General features: G+C 47.4%; 2 protein-coding genes across 2 annotated transcripts in view; one reads left to right on the top strand and one right to left on the bottom strand.

Moving 5' to 3' along the window:
• Positions 1-1968, top strand: part of SLC25A26 (solute carrier family 25 (S-adenosylmethionine carrier), member 26) — a 232476-nt gene extending 230508 nt beyond the window's left edge. Inside the window, exon 10 of the mRNA XM_006865649.1 lies at positions 1851-1968. Within this exon, the coding sequence (XP_006865711.1) occupies positions 1851-1968 (118 nt within the window). The remainder of the gene's footprint in view (positions 1-1850) is intronic.
• A 2143-nt stretch (positions 1969-4111) lies between these two features.
• LRIG1 (leucine-rich repeats and immunoglobulin-like domains 1) overlaps positions 4112-15443 on the bottom strand; it is a 136082-nt gene continuing 124750 nt past the window's right edge. The window contains exons 12-18 of the mRNA XM_006865648.1: positions 13991-14154; positions 7953-8273; positions 7068-7349; positions 6025-6444; positions 5542-5667; positions 4471-4752; positions 4112-4371 (exon numbers count right to left, since the gene is read on the bottom strand). Coding sequence (XP_006865710.1) covers positions 4112-4371; positions 4471-4752; positions 5542-5667; positions 6025-6444; positions 7068-7349; positions 7953-8273; positions 13991-14154 — 1855 coding nt within the window. The remainder of the gene's footprint in view (positions 4372-4470; positions 4753-5541; positions 5668-6024; positions 6445-7067; positions 7350-7952; positions 8274-13990; positions 14155-15443) is intronic.

Below are 15443 nucleotides of genomic sequence, written 5' to 3'. Positions count from 1 at the left end.
AGTGCAGGCGGCAGGAAGCAGATGAGACATCTGCTTGTCCCACTACCCTGTCCTGCTTTTCCTGTTAGAATTCATTCTGCTGTGAGCAGTGTGCGAAACAACGCTGTACCTTTGATATCACCTGTGACCTGTGCTCGGTCCCTAGAAGAGAGGGCCCTGCTCCCTTCCTGGTCTTCTTAGCCTCCCGTTTTGTTGGGGTATGCTCACGGTACAAATGACTTTAAGGCTGTCATTATGGTAATACATTCAATTGTCAGCCAATGAAACTATAAACAGCTTCCATCTGCCTCTTGCCAGGTGCAGCTGAGCTCATTAGCCTTAAAAGCCAAACAAGACACTGGCTTTTACAAATAAGTAAGATGGCCCTCCACATCCCGGCTTCTGCTTACCTCGCTTCTCACCCTTTGTTTATACTAGACGGGCTGGGCTGGGCTGGGCTGTGAGATGATTCTCCTTGACCGGCCAGAGTAGCCTCAAAACAGAAGTTTCCTAGTGTCTGTCCTCACCAGCTGCCTCAGACTAAGCAGTTTGCATGACACTGAACTGAGCAACTTTTTTCTTTTTCCTTTCAAGTTTATTTTGGTCTTCTATTTAACGTTTTTATCATTTCTAGACCAGAAAGACGTTCTTAAAATTCATGTGTGGCATTTTACCCTGGAGTCTGTTAGCGGACTAGAGATCCCATGAAACTGCTCGTAGGTCTCCGGTTTTTCTCAAGCTGCCGAGTACTGACCTCCAGTTCTGCAGCGAGGAGGTGCTCACTCTAGGGGAGCACCCATCTAGCTTCTCGTGGGGGTTTTGTTGCCATAACCTGAGCGCTTTGTTTTTCCCTTAGATTAGACCAGACGTCTTCTCACTAATATATGCAGTTGTTCTAAATTTGTAATGGCGTTCTGCGTGCGAAAGTGGTGGTTGCTAAGTGCCATCGAGTTGGTTCTGAACCCTAGCGACCCTGCATACAGTTTTTGAGGAGCAGCTGGTGAGCTTGAACACTTACCTTGGTGTTGAAACCGACATAGCAGTGCGGCGCATTAACCCACAGCGGCACACCAGGACTCCACGAAAGTGGTAACTCAGGAATGCCATAGGAATACAGGCAGGGCATGTCACCTGGGCTGCCTTCCGTGTGTGGCCCCCACTTCAGCATCGTTATCCCTGAAGAGAGTTCAGTCTCACTGGTTTTCATTTGCCCTTTCTTGGGTAATTTAGTGTTACCACTTGAATGCTGTGGACCACGCTGGTCTGGAAGTGGCTACCTTCCCAACTGTCGCTCTTGTGATTAATCAGGGGAAAGGAGACCGGGGACTAGTCACATGGGTGGGTGTCTGAGGGCAGAGTGCCAGGGTTACTGGGAGGAGCAGCCCGGCTCTCTGACCATCTCCTGCTCTGCACAGGACCCCTCTGGAGAGCACCGTGGGCTAGCAGCCTGGGCCTGCTTTCAAAAGAACTGATTTCTAACATGGGAACAGTGTCTCTGGAGTCAGTGGTCTGGCCGATTTAAAAACCATTGTTGGGAGAGTCGTTACTTAACTTAATTGCTAATACTCGTAAGTCAGCTGTTTGGTATTTAAGCCACTTCTCCAGCAAACAGCTGGACTCAGATTTCAACAAGCCTACCTGGGACTGTACCGTAGTGCCATTCTAAACGAAAAAGCACAACGCATTTTCAGTGCTGGGTGTGTGTGTGTGTGTGTGTGTGTGTGTTAATGAGCATGATGTTGAGTCGAACCAGCTGTGGTACCCTGATGTTTCTTACTGTCTCTCTCACACACAGAGGGGAGGGAGGGAGGGGAAAAGAGAGAGTGATTGATGGATTGATTTCAGGTCTTCCCCCTGCTCTTTTTCCGTAGATTATTTGCAGGTGTCTTCCCTCGAATGGCAGCAATCAGTCTGGGAGGTTTCATCTTTCTTGGGATTTATGACCAGACTCGCAGCTTGCTGTTGGGCCTTGGCAGAGAGCAAGCCTGAAACCCTGCCAGCCCATCACCAGCCTCTGTCAAGACCGGGAACCGGCTCTCTTCTGGTGAGCGGCTGTCCAGCTATTAGGACAAAAGACATTGAAAATGTGTCCTCCACCAAACATGGTACAGGCTGGCCGGCATAAAGGGACCAGAAAACACAAAACCCATGATGTCCCGACAGAACTGTGAGCTCTTTTCTCAGAACCCTTTAATAAAGACATTTGGAAGGTGAGGCTAGGCCTTCAGAGCTTTCATTTCATCTCTTTCTGATCTTTCATTTCCTGCCACCTGACAGGAAGGCAGCTGAGATAGTCGTAACTGTTTTTAAAATGGGAAAGGGGAGGTAGGTGGTGTGGTGTGTCATGTCGTGGAAGCTTTTCACTGTGTTTACAGAAACCGGACTACAGGTGCACACTGAGCATTCTTTGCTGGTGAGCTGGCTGCTGTTCTCAATTACCGTCAAATTTCATCTAAAACAAAACAGACGATTGTAGTCTTTGACCAAGAAGCGTCCAACGGCTCAGTTGCCACTCAAGTGACAAGCTGGCCTCCCGCTCAGGCTGCAGGGAGGGGCCTGGCCGGCGCTGGAAACAGTGTGTTCATCAGTAAGGTTTGTGCCGGGAATTGGATGCAGTGGGGAGGTCACCATACCCTCAGATTTTCAAGCTTGACTAATGAGCTTCCAGGTTTAGGAAAAAAACAGGGAGAAATGTCAGGAATTCAGTGGTGGTGTTGAAATTCTTCCGTGCAGCTGTATGTATGAGTCTTCTTTTTTGGAAAAAGGGTAATTAAAGGCAGAATGGCTGGATTTCTATTCAGTGTGATACTAATACTGGTTACTGTGCACTGAAGAAGGACCCCAACCACACACTTAACATTTATAAATGAACCTTTATTAAAGACACTAAAGTGCCATTTGTTAGATGCTTCCATATTTTACACGTTTTCCAATGTACATTGTACCAAAAATTTCTATAAATAAATAACTTTGTACACAAAAGTAATACTTCCTCTTTTCACATTGCCTCTCAGAAGCAGCAAATTCACATATTTTGTGGAAGTAACATAAGTGTTGAAGAGAAAACTTTCAACGTCTTACCTTTCGGAACAGTGATGACATTTGACAATGAAATTGAAAACAGGTAACCACTGTCAATATTCACCGTCAGTCAACATTCACCGTCAGCTTTGTGCTGAAGGTATTTGATTTCTGAGATTTTAAGGCCCTTTGTTTCCATTTCACATTGGCACAAGATGGTTCGTTATAGGTCCTAAAAGTGCAAATACACCCAGAACCCAGGTCAGCATTAACGGTAACGTGGACAGGCCTGCTCTGGGTCCTCAGTAGAAATAAGCTAGCCCGGAAAAGAACTGGATATTTTTATATCATTCTAGGTCAATGCAATTTTAATCATATTGGCAAAACGAAAACATCACTATTGAAGAATCCACAGGTACCAACACCAGCAGCTTTTATGTTAATAAAAAGCCTCAAAAGGACAACCGAATGCCCCTGACAAGACCACGTTTGCTTTTATTACTAAGTGAGCACCGAAGAAAGGCAGTGCTTGCTTAATTGTTCTGCCTACAGTGGGTGAACATCCACTCGCTGCCGGAGCTCGACTGCGGACTCAGAGCAGCTCGGCCTACCTGGAGAGCCCTGGGGTCTGCAAGGCTTCCCACGTGCAGAAGAATGCCAAGGACTGTCTTCCTCCCCACCAACTACTGGGAGCAAATGTGGTTTCACTTCTATAAATTCCACTCACGCATTAAGGCACCAGAACTATCCCAACCTCCTCCCCAAATTCAACAGCAACCTGATATGAAAAAGAATATTGCCAAAAATGTACACTTGTTTTTCTGTTAACCATGCACTAAAGATCAAAATAGCCTCTGTAAAAGATATATAATATATATGAAATCTCTGAAAACTCTTATATACAATGGTATCAAATACTTTTCCTGCCTTTTGTACACAACAGCCTTTTGCATTTCTGTGCTTCAGATGCAAGTTCTCTCAACTGATACTCCACATGGGAAGTGAAAACTATGTACAAATCAGTGACGCTTGGATCCAAGCTTCCTCACAGCCTCTCCTACCTCTCTTTCCTGGGTGAGATTGCTACGACGAGAGCCGAGGTCGACAAAGCCTAGATCTTCGGTGCACACAGCAGTGGGACACTCTGCTTCCCGGGGAGCTGTCCTGTCAGCGGCGTGGACTCGGGAGTGGAGTTACATGCCTGGGCTAGGTGCCCATTGGGAAGAAGCAAGTGCTGGCCTTCACTGGGGACATCGAGGAAGCTGGAGCCAGCCTCTGTAAGCACAGGGCTACCTGAAGCTAGCCTAGATGAGGACTGTGGGTCTAGGGAGTCCAGCTCACACAACCTTGTTAAAGTCCAAGAAGAGCCTCCTACAAGAGAAGAATGAACACGTCAGGCCTTCTACCCGCAGTGCTAATGGCTAAACGGGTCCCAACGCGTTCCTCAGAAGGCTGTAAATACCACGCTACCTTTCCCATCTACAGGTGCCACTGGCTTTTTCTTCAACGACGTAGGCATTCTGTCATGGTTACTGGGGTAAACAGAACCCCGACTATCAGCAGGCGACTCATCACCACCAGTCCCGCTGCTTGGGAGACGTGGAGAATGTTCTCGGTCACTCCAAACGATCTCCTGGCCTCTGGGTGTATTTGTGTCTCCGGACCCAGGCTGAGGCTGAAAGGCGTGCTGCTCCTTGGAGTAACTGACCACATCAGTGTTGTAATCACTGCAGATGATCGGGCTGCTGGGCTCTGCAGGAGAAAGCCAGAGACCGTCAGAGCAAGGATCAGCAGCACCATGCAATGGACAGCACTTCACATGAGTCTGTACTCAAGGGTCTTCTCACCCAGGTGAGTGTAAGGGTCAGTTTCTAAGTCTCCACCCTATTCTAGAATTAAGAGAAAGCTCTCTGTACACTGATGACAAAATCAGACCAGTAAATCTGTTGCCTTTTTCATTTAGTGAGTAGGTCAGTCCAAATTTTGATTTTCAGAAGAAAATCCTCGTCCTGACGCACGCATCTTATACCTGTTTTATGGGGCTCAGCGGTCACTTTCCAGGGTTCCTTACTAAAGCCCACACAGAGCTTTGGCTGCCTGTACACAACACCATGAGCATCCACCTCTGGAAACAGGCCTGCAACAGATTCCCACAGTTAGAAACACGGGAGGACAATGCTACTGAACAGTTACTTTTGAAAAACTCTTCTTAAGATGGGTGCATTACTGATGGACCTAGAGCCCAGCAAGGGAAACATTTTCTACTACTGCTCCCTTGCTAGAAGGTGGCCTGCAGGACTCAGAACCTGGTAAAAACCTCTCCCTGGTGCCAGCTTTGTGGCAAGTTCCGTAGAATTCCATAACCTCCCTGAAGCCTCCTAGTGCACAGCAGAGGCAGGCTCTGCTCCTGTACAGAAATATCCTTCCCAGCTCTCCTTAAGCAGACGTGGACGCATGGAGTGACTGTAAGGCAGTCTTCTAGAGCCCCCGGGGTAGCAGTGGTCTCAGGCAAGGGCCACTGTGTTGGCACTGAGGTCTTACCGTTGCTCTCGATGTGCCCATTGGCCTGGTGGCCACCCTCAGTCCTGACCACAGTTTCCTGTCGGTCAGAAAGGGTCCCCTGAGAGGAGAGGTAGCTTGGAACGTCAGGTGGCACGATAGTTTCATCTGGAAGGAGATACGAGAGCCAGGCATCAGGGCCCCAATCCACTCCTCTAAGCTGTTCACAGAGCCTATGTAACCTCCCTCAATCAGTGGCTGAGTCCTCAGACACAGAGAATGATGGGAAGGGAGGCAGAAGTAAGAGAAGTACTGCAACCCAACACAAGGCCTGTTCCAAGCATGCTTCTGAAACAATGGGGTGGAAACCTACAAGCAGAGTTCATAACAGACTCTAAACAGTGCCCACAGACGTAAAGCCTCAGCTACGCAGAATGGCCACCTTCCAGAGGTTCTGTAGTCCTAAATGTACTGATGTTCTTGACAAGAGCCCTGGCCTCCCTCCTCCCCAGAAGTCCATCTGACCTGTGTTCGTGACGCTGTATTCCTCGCTCTTCCTTCTGGTCTGGTAGATGATGCACACCCAGACCAGAGACGTCAGGACGATGCTACACACCACGGCGATGGTGAAGATGCCCATGCTGGTCCCGTCCTTCCTGCAGCCAGTGGTGGACAAGACACTCAGCTGGCTGTGGGCTCGCTCAGTGCCTAGGGCGTTGGACATCTCACAGGTGTACCTGCCTGCATCCTCCACCACCACGTTCTGAACAACAAGTAGCTGGTGGCCAGGGGTAAAGTGGTGTCTCTCAGTGAGGCCCAGAGGCCGGTCCCCCTTGAGCCAGGTGATGCGAGGCGGCGGGCTCCCACTGGCTTTGCACTGGAGTGCCACGGTTTCTCCTACAGACACCACACGGTCTTCCAATGGTACCATCAAGGACGGCGTTTCTGCAAGAAGTCAGTAGAGATCATTCAAGTTACTCTTCTGGTCCTGGTCACTACAGAGCTGCCTTCTCTTCTAGATAAAGGGCTATCCAACACCTCCAGGAGAGCTGCCGACTGGATCCTAAAAGCCTTCTAGGGACGGCTTCAATGAAGAGAACGAACCTCCAGCTTGAAAGGTCTCTGGTTTCTAGACCCCAGGACCAGAGTCGTCCTCCTAAACAAGACCTTCCTGCCCAATTCAAAGGGCAAGCTCACTAGAATTTGACCCCTACACCCTATGAAGACTCTTAGTTCACTGGCTGTAACTTTGTTTTAAGAAATGGAGCCATCCATTGAGGACAATCATCAAAACCCAAACTCCAGCAACCCTAGGGCAGAGTAAAGTGCCCCCAGAAGGCTTCCAAGGCAACACTCTATAAGGTGCAGACTTGTCTTGTCTTCCTCCCATGGAGCAACTGCTGGGGTCAAGGCTTTTGGTCAGCAGCCGAGTGCGTTAACCACCATACAACCTGGACTCCAAGAAAACCTTAGGCAACCCCAGCTCATCTACGTATTCCAAGCTCCACAGAGCTGATGGAAAAACCCTGCCTGTAAGTACCCTAGGATGGAGACCTCAGTAAGCGAACCTAAGACAGTCAGGGTGGCATTGGCGGACACGGAGCCTGCTGAGTTCTGGGCGGTACAGCTGTACACTCCCATGTCGTCTATTTTCACATCAGTGATGAAGAACACGTCGTCGTCTGGCATGACGTGCATGCGTCGCTCCCGAGCAGCGGGGAAGTCTGTGCCTCCGTCCTTCTGCCAAGCAATCTGGGGGTTGGGGTGGCCCCGGGCAGCACATTCGAGGCGGGCCATGGTGCCGGTCCGGATGGCAATGTCATGGGGCATTTTGGTGAATGATGGCAACACTGAAATAGACAAACACAGCAAGTTAGATGCACAGACCATCACAGTCTCCTGGCAAGCTTCCTGCCCATGTCTGACCATGGCCACGGAGGATGCCCTCCCTTTAAATGCACAGCAGCGGGCTTCCAGGGGCTGCCGGCGTCCTGCCATCATAGCTGTCTCTGCGCACTCAGCTCTGAGCTGGACCCTTTGACCAGGCCTGTCTTTTCTAAGGTGCCTACGGTAAGCTCAAACAGCTTGACCTATTTCATCATGGCATGCCAACCTTGTGGTTCTCAGTCCAGTGTTGATCCTACAGCTCCACCCAGGGACTCATGGGGGGATAAGAATAAAACTCCACAATTTCACCCCACAAATTCATCTACCAAAACTGGATTAAAACTAAAGCCACACAAAAATACCCTATAGCGCTCAGTGAATAACCCTTCAATGTGTAAAATGTGCTTGCTGTGGGGCACACCAAGACAGCAAGATGTAATGACAACATCCCAGTGAGGTGGATGGAGGACGTCTCCTATGGTAACCATCTCTGGCAGGGACAACAGGGAGCAGAAAGGTGTGGCATAAGAGAATAGTAACACCCCCACCAGATGCCCTTTCCATACCATTCACAGTGAGCCTGGCCTTGTGTGAGTAGGTGGAGCCGAAGTGGTTGGTGATGATACACTGATAGCGGCCCTCGTGCCCAAAAGTGACGTGACGGAGGTGCAGGATCGTGGTGTACTCCATCACCTCCCCACCCTGTGCACGGACATGGGCAAAGTTCTCCATGTCTGCGTTGAGCAGAACCTCATTGTCCTTCTTCCAGGCAAAGGTCATGGGAGAGCTGCTGCTGCTAGCTGCCGAGCACGTGAACCGGATATCCTTGCCCAGTACAGCCATGGTCGTCTCTGGCTGGGTGATAATCTGCGGCTTCGGAAAGTCATCTGGGGGTAAAGGACCAAATGTAAGTCACCCAACTACCAGGAAAATGTGTCAGACAGTGAGTGAGCACATTGTTAAACATCCACGACACACATTTTTCCTGGTCCCTGTGACTTCGCAGCAACACGGAGCACTGGAAAGAAGTTGGGGCACAGGTATTTGATCCAGTTAAATGCCCAGGAGTCATCCCTGATTGAAAATAAATCTACCAGTACTAAATGATCAGACTAACCAGAAGTTTCCTCGAGATGACAACTGGCTTTACCTACAGACTTTTATACAAAACACACTTTATACTAAGAGGCATGAACCAGTTATAACTGCACAGCCTGACCCAGAAACCTTACTACAGGAGGAATAGGGTGTAAATGAGGGACCTTCAAAACGGTCGTGGGAAAAATCTGCTCTCTTTAAATTCCACTTTTTCCATGAACTTTTGGAAGCTGTCTTGTACATATAAAATGTTTGCAAAGGAAGGCCCTCTCAATCTGTGGCTTCCGTCAAAGCAATGAACCCCAGCGGAAATGGTCAAAATCATCCTTTTCAGAATTACAGAAATTAACCAGCAAACATTTAAAACAATCCATGGAGTGTTGGTTTAAAACAAAAAAATAAAAAGCTGAATCTCATTAAGAAAAATTGAACTTCGTGGCATCGTAACTGGTCCTCGTCCCGTTTCTTTCAGCACATAGTTCTAACCACCACCTATGCGCCTACTCCCTGGCAGCCTAACCATGACTGTGAGGTATGGAGTGGTCTAGGAACCCATCAATGGTCCCGTCTTAGCAATATGTCACTGTTACTATCTAGTAACCGTATTCCTGGCCATTGATGACAATGATCAGTAGCCGTTGCTCACCACCACAAAGCTTTAAATGAAAATCAGTGGAATGAGACGTCCACAGGAATTGAAGGAAAAGGGAAGACTAGTTTTTCACCGTTATGTAGTGACCCAAACAGAATTCTGGAGCTGGAAGTACAGTTAAGTGATATGAAAACTTCACCCGAGGGACTGGAGGGCAGAACCTAGGTGACAGCAAACCCGAGAGATTTGAAAATACGTTACTCAGTCAAAAAGCAAAATAATAATAAACGAACAGGGTCACATACCTATGAGCCAGCAACAAGCAGACCAACATACAAATGACGGGGAGTCTAAGAAAGGGGACATTTTACAAGGATATGAAAAGAACATTGGAAGAACTGGCCCAGTTTCTCCTACTCTGGTAGGAACCATTAACCTCCACATCCAAGAAGCTCAATGAACAATCCTAAGACAAAGAATCAACCTTGGAGGAGTTCTGTGCCGTGAAGTTGGTTCTGACTCATAGCAACCCAGTACAACATTTCCAAGAAGGGGGTGGTAGGTGGGAACCACAGACCATGTCATGAGCAGTCTAGAGTCTAGTTCTAATCCTACAGTGCCACACTGGCTGACCACAGAGGTCAGAAGTCAGCAGCATGATAACAGGGGGTGGGGGTGGGGGGTGGGGAAGCCTGTCAACTAAGACTTCTGTACTGGAGGGGGGAATTTTATGTTAGTTACATTCACTTTCTAATAATTCCCCCTTTACAGTATGTTGTTGTTAGGCGTCATCGTGTCAGTACCAACTCATAGCGACCCTATGTACAACAGAACAAAATACAATCCATCTCACTGGGGGGTCTTCCTCTTTTTCTCTGACCTTCCACCTTACCAAACATGATATCCTTCTCCAGTGACTGGTCCCTCCCTCCTGACAATAAGTTCGAAGTCTGAGAGATGAAGTTTGGCCATCCTGGCCTCCAAGGAGCACTCTGGCTGCACTTCTTCCAAAACGGATCTACTGGTTCTATGGACAGCCCATGGCAATTTCAATATTCTTCTCCAACACCATAATTTAAAAGCATCAATTCTTCTATGTTCTTCCTTATTCACCGTCCAGCTTTCGCATGCATATGAGGTTACTGAAAATAACACAGCTTGGATCAAGCTGACATCTTTGCTCTTCAACACTTTCAAAATGTCTTGTGCAGCAGATTTGCCTAATGCAATACGTCGTCTGATCTCTTGACTGCTGCTTCCGTGAGTGTTGATAGTTGATCCAAGAAGAATGAAGTCCTTAACAACTTCAATCTTTACTCCGTTGATAAAAATGTTGTTTATTGGTCCAGTGGTGATTTTAGTTTTCTTGACATTGAGATGCAATCCATACCGAAGGCTGTGCTCTTTGATCTTCATCAGTAAATGTTTTAAGTTCTCTTCACTTTCAGCAAGCAAGGTTGTATCATCGAAGGTTGTTAATGAGTCTTCCTCCAATCCTGATGCCACGTTTTTCTTCACAGAACCCAGCTTCTCATATTATTTGCTCAGCATACAGACTGAATAAGTATGGTGAAAGATCACAATCTTGTGGCACACCTTTTTTATTTTTAAACCATTCAGTGTTCCCATGCTCTGTTCAAACAACTGCCTCTTGGTCCTGGTACAGATTCCTCATGAGCACAATTAAGTGTTCTGGAATACTCATACTTGGCAATGTTGTCCATAGCTTGTCATGATCCACACAATCGAAAGCCTTTGTGTAGTCAATAAAGCACAGGTAAACATCTTTCTGGTATTGTCTGCTTTCAGCCATGATCCGTTGGATATCAGGAATGATATCTCTTGTTCCACGGCCTCTTCTGAATCTGGCTTGAACCTCTGGAAGATCTCTGTCAATGTATGACTGTAGCTATATCTGTATTACCTTTAGCAAAACTTCACTTGCTTGGGATATCAAAGAGATTGTCTGATGATTCCGCATTTTCTTGGGTCACCTCTCTTTGGAATGGGCACAAACATTGATCTCTTCCAATCAGTCGGCCAGATAGTTGTCTTTCCTCTAAATTTCTTGGCAGAGATGAATGAGTGCCTCCTGTGCCGCCTCACTTTCTTGAAAGATTTCAGTTTTTAATTCATTAACCTGGTACCTTGTTCTCTGCCAATTCCTGCAGTGCACCTTGGACCTCCTCCTTCAGTATCACTGGCTCTTAATCATATGCTACCTCTTGAAACGGCTGAACATTAACCATCTCCTTTTGGTACAGTGACTGTGTAGTCCTTCCATCGTCTCTTGATGCTTTCTGCATCTTTCAATAACGAAAGTCGAGGCTTGAATTTTTGCTTGTTTCCTCCGCTTGAGAAATGCTGAGCGTGTTCTTCTTTTGGTTATCTGACTCCAGATCTTTGCCCATTTTGATGTAATATTTGGCTTTATTTTCTCGAGCTGATCTTTGAAATTTTCTGTTCAGCTCTTGGACCTCGTCATTTCTTCCATTTGCTTTAGCATCTCTACACTGGAGAGCAAGTTTCAGTGTCTCTTCTGACATCCATTTTGACCTTTTCCTTCTTTCTTGTCTTCTTAATGACTTTTTGCTTTCTTCATGTATGATGTTCTTGATGTCATCCCACAACTCTTCTGGGTCTTCAATCTTTAGTGTTTAATGTAGCAAATGTGTTCTTAAGATGATCTCTCAATTCAGGTGGGATATACTCAAGGTCATATTTAGGCTCTTGTGGACTTGTTTTCATTTTCTTCAGCTTCAGATTGAATTTGTGTATGAGTAATTGACGGTCTGTTCCACAATCTGCCCCTGGCCTTGTTTTCACTGATGATATGGAGCTTTTCCATCTTGTCTTTCCACAGATATAGTCAATTTGATTTCTATGTATTCCATCTGGTGAGGTCCATGTGTATACGGTCGTCTGTTATGCTGTCTAAAGAAGGTATTTGAAATGAACCAATCATTTATTTTGCAGAATTCTATCATGTGTTCTCCAGCATCATTTCTATCACCAAGGTCATGTTTTCCAACTACTGATCCTTCCTCTTTGCTCCCAACCTTTGCATTCCAATCACCGGTAATGATACATCTTGATTGCATGTTTGATCAATTTCAGATTGAAGTTGGTAGGATTCTTCTATTTCCTCCTCACTGGCTTTAGTGGTTGGTGCATAAATTTGAATAGTAGTGGTATTAACTGGGCATATGGATATTATCCTATCACAGACAGCATTGTACCTCATGACTGATCTGGATATGTTCTTTTTGACGATGAACGCAACACCATTCCTCTTCAATTTGTCATTCCCGGCGTAGTAAACCATGTGGTTGTCAGATTCAAAATGGCCAATCCCAGTCCATTTCAGGTCACTAATGCCTAGGATATTGATATTTATGCGTTCCACTTCACATTTGACAACTTCCAATTTTCCCAGACTCATACTTCATACATTTCATGTTCCGATTTTCAATGGATGTTTACAGCTGTTTCATTTTGAATTGTGTCCATCAGCAAATAAAGATTCTGTAGGCTTTTCTCCCACGAGCTTAACTCTATTCGCGTCATCATGGTCAACTCTACCTTGGGGAGGCAGCTCTTCCCCAGTGGCATTTTGAGTGCCTTCCAACCTGAGGGGCTCATTTTCCGGCATATATCTAACAGTGTTTCTCTGCTATTCATACCAGCCCTAGGCAACAATTAATCTCCTTTGTGCCTCTACAAACTTCCATATTCTGGGCCTTTCTTACAGTAGGCATCATACAGTAGGCCACAGAAGGTGAACTACAGGGAGTGCTAGAAAGTGTTTAATGGGCAAGAGCCTGGTGACTTGTTAGACCATTAATTACACAGTTATTCTGTGACCAAGAATGGGAGCTGTGCACACCCTTAGTGTAATGTCCTATCTCAATGGGGCCTTGACCCACTTTTGAGATCCTGGTAAGAGATAGTTCCATTTTCCTTCTTGATCATTAAGTAAAGGTCATCCTGGAAGGCTGCTATTACATCAATAACTCTGTTCTGGAATTCTCCCTGGAGTGTCTACTCTCAGAAGTGCTGGGAGTTGGTGGAAGGCAACTTGAGCCTAGCAGGCACACTGACAATCGCTACAGCCAAAAACTACGACGGAGAAGTGCACCACCAGGGTCCTGCAACCACCATATGCACTCTGGTCAGGACCACCACAGCAGGGATCCTGGGGCTAGGAGGGGACTCTCAGCTGGGACCCAACCTGCCCAGCAGCCCACCTTCAGCCTGGAAATCACCACTAAGCTCCTGCTTTGAGCAAACACAAGGAGAACTCAAGTTTCATTCTTGGATCCTGTCCTGACGGTGAGGACTTATCCCGCCTGTAGGAACGGGAAGATGTGTGTTATCTCTCTCCTCTTCAACATTCTCTGTGCTACTGGCAACCAAACTTGGTTTCAGATACTCACTCCCAAAAGATGGCACGGGCTACGCTACAACAACCTGAAGGAAAGGAGATTTTAGTAGGTACGAGGAACAGCAAGAGTAGAAGTCAACATCAAGGAATTGTTTATACTAGGGCAACGATACTCCTGAGACTCGCTCTTCCTGTATTTAACCTTTCATTCTTAGGGTTGGAAAGAAACACACATTAAAACCCCAGGCTCATACCCTGAGTAAATTCACAGCTCACTCCAGGCACCAGGGCCAGCTTGAAACAACAGAACAGTCTTCCTGTAACTGGTTATTTGGATTTTTAACTACCAATTCATGCTCTCTTCTCATGAATTCTACAGAGTCTAAGAACCACATCATGAGGCAACTCTCCGGTAAATACTATGTGTGGTTTCAGTGGGAAATGAATTGCATCCAGCAGCTGATTTGTAACCCTGGGTTGGCGTTTCTCTGATCACAGCTTCCTCCTCCCCCCACACAAGAACATCTTACCACAGACAAAACTTTCCGGGGGCACGGAGAAAATGCTCTGGCCCTTCAGGGACTGTGGGTGGGCACAGGTGGCTGTCACCAAGGCTTGCAGCATCCTCCCCCTCAACCACGGGGGCAGCCATTTCAGCTGGCAGTCACATAGAAAGCTGTCGCTGCTGATACGGCTGAAAGAAAACCAGAAAAAGAGGCCTGAGGAGTGACCACAGACCAGGGAGGTCACTCATCCCACAGGACAAGCCGTCACCTCCAGTCCACCGGGTCGCCGGTGGGTTCATATGCACTTCCTGCCCAAGGGCCCAGAGCAGTGCATACAGGCTACCTGGGAGTTTTGTGAAAATGCAGCTTCTGGCTCAGCAGAACCCGAGAGTCTGCATTTGTGATGAACTCCCACGTGACCCCGAGACGGCTCGTGCGGGGGACCATATAGTGCCGGAAACCGGCTTTGACCCCAGTGTTTTCAGGCAAACCCTTGCGGGCCTGTGACGTATTCAGCAGTGCCCCTCTCTGGTTTTCCCAGCTACTCAGAGGTTCCAACCTCAGTGTGAAACTTTAAATGAGCTGAATTCTGGACGCTCTTTCCTACACGGCTGCTGTTTGGGGTCTGGCAGGGTGGTGTGTTTGCTTATTTCCATACGCAGGGCTCCCCCTTGTTTGGGTCTTTATCTGCACAACAGCATTATTCTGGGGGGCCAGCAGAAGACAGCTCCGCTCCCTAAATAGTGCTTGTGAGGTAAGCACCGCTGCCCGGGGAGCATGAGAACGCACAACTTTGGTTTTGTGCAGTTCCAACCAAAACAGAGAATATTTTCTTTTTCATTTCTCAGCAACAGAGGATAAGCTTTTCAAACAGAAATCGGAATCACCATCTCAGAGGGCATTCCTTCCCGGGGAGTCACTCACAGAGAAATCAGCTGAAGAGGCTAAACTGCCGGGCCCGGGAAGATCTCCCGGCTGGCTGTGCTACAGGAAAAGGACAGAGGAGGGAATGGCGGGCGAGGCTCCTCCCCGTAACAAACTGCCCAGGGCACAGACTACCTCAAAAGAGCTACAAGTATGTGGTGGTTGGTGAGTCCGTTTCCATCTCATAGCGACCCTGTAGAGGAGGGTTTCTGAGGACCTTGCAGTCCAGTGCTTACCCTACAGTGCCATACCAGGACTCTGCAAGTTTGCTTTGTTAAATGCCGTCGAGTCCGTTCCAACCCATAGCGACCCTGTAAAGGGTTTCCAACGAGTGACTGATGAGCTCAAACTGCCAAGCTTTGCCACATTTAAGTCCATCGATGCTGCCACTTTGACAATCCATCTCACTGGGGGTCTTCCTCTGACCTTCCACCTTACCAAACATGATCTCCTTCTCCAGCGACAGGTCCCTCCTGACAGTATGTCCTAAGTATGAGAGACGAAGCTTAGCTATCCTGGCCTCCAAGGAGCACTCTGGCTGCACTTCTTCCAA

Source organism: Chrysochloris asiatica, unplaced genomic scaffold (assembly GCF_000296735.1).
Source record: "Chrysochloris asiatica unplaced genomic scaffold, ChrAsi1.0 scaffold00080, whole genome shotgun sequence".
NCBI classification, from domain to species: domain Eukaryota; kingdom Metazoa; phylum Chordata; class Mammalia; order Afrosoricida; family Chrysochloridae; genus Chrysochloris; species Chrysochloris asiatica.
The sequence above is the reverse complement of the archived record's forward strand: the minus strand, read 5'-3'. Positions and strand labels throughout refer to the sequence as shown.